General features: G+C 37.2%; 1 protein-coding gene across 1 annotated transcript in view; it reads right to left on the reverse strand.

The window, feature by feature from the left end:
• The window catches only part of SPATS2 (spermatogenesis associated, serine-rich 2), a 93149-nt gene extending 86663 nt beyond the window's left edge, over positions 1 to 6486 (reverse strand). The window contains exon 1 of the mRNA XM_006870078.1: positions 6215 to 6486. Within this exon, the coding sequence (XP_006870140.1) occupies positions 6215 to 6239 (25 nt within the window). The 5' untranslated portion in view covers positions 6240 to 6486. The remainder of the gene's footprint in view (positions 1 to 6214) is intronic.
• Positions 6487 to 7036: the final 550 nt, after the last annotated feature.

Raw genomic sequence — 7036 nt, forward strand, 5'->3', positions numbered from 1 at the left:
GAATCTTATCCCCATCTCTTTTCACCAGACCCATCTAGACAAGATGAAATCTATTCAGTGGGGACTCTTTCTTTCCCCCCCCATGCTCTTAAACTAAAAACCCTCTTGAAACCTTGTAACCCAATCACTTCGTGTTTCCCGTCCCTATCTACCCTGTGTACAGAGAGGGGATAGCATTGATACTTGATGTGAAGACTCCTTCCCTCTTGGTTGACAGAGTAACCACCTCTCTGAGTATAGGTCAAGTTCATCAAATTGTAGCAATTTACTACCCTTGTTTCCTTTATCCAAAAATAAAATTTATTTCTTTTTAAATCTTCCTCTAGTCAAGTTTTGATTATCAAGCATCGAGGCTAGTCAAATGGGTACTGTATGCAAGTTTGGGTGTTCTTATACATCTTCTCTCACTTTCAGTGTACTGTCCATTTCTGATAAATTGTTTGGCTTCTTTCTGTAGGTTTTGAATTGTTTCCAATTCTGTACCTATTTTATTTGATTGTTCCTGTAGTGCTTTCGTGACTTCTTCCTTATTTTTCTCAACTCCATTGTATAGTGTTTTGATACATTTTATAATCATTTTTCAGAATTCCTTCCCAGGCATTTCCAAAGCCTGCCCATCTTCCAGTATGGAGTGTAGGTCTACTTCCAGCTCATTTGCCTCAGTCACTTTATCTTCTTTCTGGACATGTACTGATATGGTCATCTGTTTCTGTTTTTTGGGCATATTCAGGAGTTACCTGTGGCCTTAATACTTAGATGGGTGTATATTTTGGTAATTTTTATGCTTTCTGATTGCGTCAAAGTAGATGTGATCAGGAGATGGGCTTCCCTTTTCACTCTTCTTCCTGAGAAATTTCAAGATGCCACTGTTGGTCATTTTGACGTAACTCAGGATTTAATTTTCGGCCAATTTCCTTTTTAGTTTGCCTGTCCCGCTCCACAATCCCCATTCAGGTCTTTTTCCTAGTGATAAACAGTTCAGGGCCAGCTGTGGCCGTGTGGTTTTAAGTGGAAACTGTCTCTTTAAATTTCGAGGAGACCTGTGCGCATGTGTTGCAGAACTCTCCTGCAGTGGGGGTGGGGTGTCCACTCATTTAGGCACCCCCTCTAGTCACCAGAATGGAGGTGCACAGACAGCGAGAGACCGATGAACAGATACCAAAAAAAAAGAATGTCCACACTTGTATCTCTGTGGTTCTGTCAGGCATCCGTGGCTGCTTTGATCCTTTCCCCACTTGGTCTCATCCAAGATGGCGGCTCCGGAAGAAGATGAGCATCTTGAATTAGAAAGCAATAGATTTCTTACTTCTACAAATTCTCCTAGCTGTAAGCCTTCCAACCTTCTAAATATTCCTTTATATGTGGTTCAGAGCTCTGGCACCATCCCCTGAGCTTGCTTGGTCTGGTATTATGTGCTGTTGCTGACGGAGCTCCTCACTGCACTTCCAACCTGATCCGCCATCTTGTTTGTTCCTTCCATGACATTTTTATCAGAGCAGATAAAGAAAAAGGTTTCCCACAGAGCTGGTATCCTGAATTTGAACTTCTAGGATCCAAAATTGTGAGAAAATAAATTTCTTTTTGTTAAAAGTCAAAATAAAAAAATAAATCAATGGAAGGGAAAGAAAAAAACAATGAAAGGAAAACAAAAAACAGCAGAAAATTCTGGGATGGCTCCTGCTGGCCAAGTACCTCATGAAGTGGGTAGAAGAGGGAAGTGATGGCTGAGTTCCCAGCCTTAGAAGGAGTTCCTACTATTGTTGTTGAGTAGTGCCATTGAGTCGGTTCCAACCCATAGCAACCCTGTATAGGGTTTCCAAGGAGCAGCTAGTGAGCTTGAACTGCCGACCTTGAGGTTAAAACTGACCTTGCAGTCCAGTGCATTTAACAAACAAGGCCACATCAAGACTCTGGAGTTCCTACAGTCCTAGGTATTATTTATGTTCAGGGCACCCAATCTGGAAGTAATTTGTGAAGGCCGTCTACGTTGCTAGTTTCAGTGAATGTGAGAATCAGAGGGGAACTGGGGCAGGGTGGCTGATTATGAAAGTTCTTGCTAGTATAATTCTGGTTTGGATGCTCTTTGGGTTTTGCAGATCTGGAGCAGAACCCGCCTGAATCCAGGTGCTAAGACAGTGCAGTAGGCACCTTTCTCATGCTGGTTCAAACCGCATAGTTCAGAACTCCCAGAGAGCATGGTCTGCCCTGGGAGTAGGAGAGGGTGGTAGCTGGCCTCACCTCTTTTGTTCAGGGGAATGTGAGGAGCAAGAAGTAATTCCACCTTTTCCACTGACCATGTAAATCATCAGGTCACCATCTGTCTGTCTCTAAAAGCTGCTCACAAAAGTTCAAAAGAGCTGCACAGCATCAGACCAGCAGTCCATTCACTAGTCAGTCTCATTTCACTGCCCCTTCTCAGCTTCTCCTCACAGTAGACATTCAATCCACTTCTCTAACCTATCTTCTGAAGCTCAGAGTTCTAGGATTTCCCTCTGTGTCTGTTTCATTTGGTCTCCCGTATCTTTTTGGTAAACGGTCTGTATAGCATGTCTGTCTAGTCATACTGTCAGAAGTTTCTCCTTCAAAGTTTTACTGGCATGTGATATTAATGTTATTGTTTGATAATTTCCCTTTTCTACTAGGTCTTCTCTCTTTAGAATAGGCACAAATATGGACCTCTTCCAATTAACTGGCCAGGTAGTTTGCCTTCCAAATTTCGTGGCATAGATGAGTAAATGCTCCCAGTGTTAGATCAGTTTGTGGAAAGATTTCAATTAGCATTCTGTCAATTCCTGGAGCACTGTTTCTTGCCAGTGCCTTCACCACAGCTTGACCAATTCTTGATCATAAGCTACAAATCCTGAAATGGTTAAACACTGACCATTTCTTTTTGGTACAGTGACTCTGTGTATTCCACCCTTTTTCTTTTGATGCCACCAGTATTTAATACCAACAGGGTCAACCAAGGTAGACAGGTTTCAGTGGAGCAAACAATAATCTAAGACAGACTAGGAAGAACAGAGACAGTCTACTTTTAAATGTTTAGTAACTGAAAACCTTAAGAACAAAAGTGGGACATTGTCAGATATAGTACCAGACCATGAAAACATTACGAACAACAACAATATCATATATAATGCAAAAAGAAGGAATAGTACAGATACAGAACTTTCAAATGGCAAAGAAAACAGGCAAATTTCAATATAAAACAGACTGTTTTAAGCAGGAAAAGAAATTCATATCTTACAGGGTATCCTCAAAGAAAAAGAATACATCTGCACATCAAAATAAAAAAAGAGAAAAATCGGGAAGACTTAATAAACATTAACATACCATAAATGAAAAGAAAACCCACAAACAAAATGAATTGAGCATAGAAAATTATGTGAAACAAAAGAATCCAGCATCAACACACACACATACACAATAAAAAACACACAAAGAAAAATGACAACAATCAATTCATTGTTGTTGTTAAGTGCCATTGAATTGGTTCCGACTCAGAGCGATCCCGGATAGGGTTTCTAAGAAGGAGCTGGTGAACTTGAAGTTCAAACTGACTTTACAGTCCAGGGCATTAACCTGAAGTACCATACCAATTGATAATTACACTGAATGTAAAAAAGTTAAATGTACCAGTCAAGAGACATAAAAAGCAGAATCAATAAAAGAGAATCCTTCACTATGCTGTCTACAGAGACATAACAAAAAGATGGAGACAGCCTAAATGTCTATCCACAGAAGAATGATTAAACAAACGTTGGTACATACACTCAACATGTTTAAGAATAATGATGATTCTGTGAAGCATCTCATAACATCATTGAGCATGAAAGATATTACGATGAGTGAAAGTAGTCAGTCACAAAAGAACAAACACTGTATGAGACCAATGCTGTATATAGTTTTTAAATGGTTTTCTTGATAAAAGAAACAATCTATGATAGTTACTGGGAAAGCAAAGCTAAAAAAATTATTCATGGGCTAGAGAGTCTACACGAGTTAACATAAGCAACAGGGTAGGCAATATACAACAAGAGGGAGAGAGAAGTTAGCAAAGGAAAGATGAAGGTAGCTGAAGATACAGGAAGGAACGCAATAGTTAAAAGTGAATAGAGATAAGCTAACAAATAGTTATCAAACTATTGATACATGGAGGGGATTGCAACCACGTAATGAAGCAAAGTATGTGATTTGTTGAATGTAAAATTGATGATATGCCCTGTAACCCTTCACTCAACTCACAATAAAAAGTTACAAAAATAATAAACAACCAAAAAATAGAAATGCAAGAATAAAGATCAATATTCTAGGCATTAGTGAGCTGAAATGAAATGGTCTTGACCATTATGGCATACTATGTTGGAAACAACAAATTCAAGAGAAACTGTATTATATTCATTGTCAAAAAGAACATTTCAAGACCTATCTTGAAATACAATGCTGTCTGTGATAGAATAATATCTATATACCTATAAGGATGACCAGTTAATACTACTATTCAAATTTATGCACCAATCACTAAAGCCAGTGATGATGAAACTGAAGAATCCTACACCAAGTTATTCAGTTATTTAGTCTGAAACTGATCAATCAAGATCAGCTGCAATCAAGATGTACTGATAATTACTGGTGATTGGAATGCGAGGGAGGTTAACAAGCACGAAGGATCAATAGTTGGAATAAATGGCCTCGGTGAGAGAAATGCTGCAGATCTCATGAAAGAATTTTGTATGACCAATGCTAATACCTTTTTAAACAACATAAAAAGTGATCATACATAAGGACCTCACCAGATGGAATACACAGGAATCAAACTGACTACATCTATGGGAAGAGACAGTGGAAAAGCTCAATATCATCAGCCAAACCAAGGCTAGGATGAAGCAGACCACCAATTGCTCATATGAAGTTCGGGCTTAAGCTGAAGAAAATTAAAATGAGTCCACGAGAGCCAAAATATGTCTTTGAATATATCCCACCTGAACATAGAGACCATTTTAAGAACAGATTTGCTGCATTACACAAAAATGACTAAAGATCAAGGATCTTGGATGACACCAAGAATATCGGATAAACAATAAAAAATAAAGGAACAAAGCAAAAGGTCATTTACAAGACAGAAAGAAAAGAAAAGACCAAAACGGATGTCAGAGGAGAGTCTTAAACTTGCTCTTCATGTAGAGATTTCAAAGCAAATGGAAGAAATAAGGAAGTAAAAGAGCTGAAGAGAACATTTCAAAGCAGAGCTCAAGAAGCCCAAGTCAAGTATTAATTATAATGAAATGTTCAAAGACCAGAAGTTAGAAAACCAAAAGGAAAGAACACATTCAGCATTTCTTAAGCTGAAAGAATTCAAGCCTCAAGCTGTAACTATTCTTTGTTGTTATTATATGCCTTTGAGTCAGTTCCAACTCATAGAAACCCTGTACAGGATTCTCGAGGTGGTGAGTTAGAACCACAGACCTTGTGGTTCAAACTGATCTTTTGGTTGAGTGCTTATCCTACAGTAGCTATGCTAGGGAGTTGAAAAAATGAATTTTACAGAGCCTTTGTTCATCTTCTCTCCCTATAACTATTCTTCAGATTTCCTGGTTCTCTGTACCTTATATTTTACTTTAACAATCCCGGAAGGAAAGCTAAAGAAGGAAACAAAAAGTGGAAGCATTTACTCTTGCTCCATTTCCTGTTTCCAAGAAGATGTCAACTCACAGGATATAAAATACTTTGCAGTAGATTATCTCCTACCAGATACCCCTAACATATGCTCAATCTCCATCAAGTACATTTTCAAGATAAATCTGGTTTTCTTGCAAATATATTCCAAACTGCTAATTTTACAACAGTAGAAAGGCAGCTGTTGAATTAATATTGAGCATTGCATGGCAGAATCATTTTTAAATTTTGTAATTTTATACTAGTCTAATCAATAATTCCTAGACTAATAGTATACAGAAGTACAAGCTAATCCACAAAGAATACTTAAAAAGTTAAAGATGCAATGAATAAAGTTGTGAGTTCTATACACTTGTAAAATTAATTGCAGTCTGACGAAAAGATAAAATTATAACCACCAGTATTAGTATACTGAGTAAGGTAAAATGTAACCATTCATGAACATTAACTAAAAGAACTTGCTTTTAAATATCCATAAAAATGGAGATCATTACTCTACAACAATGCTTTTAAAAATGTATGCCCACAATAATCTTACCCTTCTGACTTTGTTTCCTAGACATTGCAGTATCTTTGAGCTCAAAAAATACAGATGAAAAGATTCCTTTTGCTTTGTCTGGATTGAATGCTGATATTATTTCTTATTTTTCAAATGGGCAGTAGAAGTCTGTGTTTGGAAGTAACAAATTCAAAATCCTGGTGGTTCGAAATTCTACTCAATCGCTGTTATTTCCTCTCTTTGTCTTATACCAACTTCTTGTCAGGAAATTTCATTGCAGACATTCATGTCTCTTTTTCCAGGGAGATTCTGGAGGGAAAAACACAAACACATATTTAGAGTTTGTTCACATTATATATTCACATTACAGTAATGGCTACTGAGGGAAATTTATACACAGGTCTTACATTTGTATTTTTCTTTGAAAACAAAGCAAAACCCTAAATATAAAAACTGATTTTATTTAAATAAAATATCGTATCCTCCATCTCTGCTTCACAAACTGACATATCAGTAATGCTTTATTTTTCTATTCTATTTTTCTATCCTTTACATTGTCTTACCATTTTCCTCTCACACTTTCTCTCACACTATCTCTCACACTATTTCCTAAGACCTTTCTTACCACTTGCTCTTCCTATCCAAATCAGAGTTTTTTTCTCTTTCTCCAAAAATTCCTCTAACTAACCTTTCCTCGGGTTTTTCATCTCAAAGCCGGAGACAGGAAGGGCAATTAAGAAATTTTAATGAGAAATAAAGCATCAAGTTTTGTATTATTCCTACTAATGAAGGCTTCTATAAGTGAGTTATAAAGAAATAAATGTGATTTTTTTTTCTATTACTAAACATTTTAAAGATAAA

The sequence above is a fragment of the Chrysochloris asiatica genome, unplaced genomic scaffold (genome assembly GCF_000296735.1).
Source record: "Chrysochloris asiatica unplaced genomic scaffold, ChrAsi1.0 scaffold00138, whole genome shotgun sequence".
Taxonomy (NCBI): Eukaryota; Metazoa; Chordata; class Mammalia; order Afrosoricida; family Chrysochloridae; genus Chrysochloris; species Chrysochloris asiatica.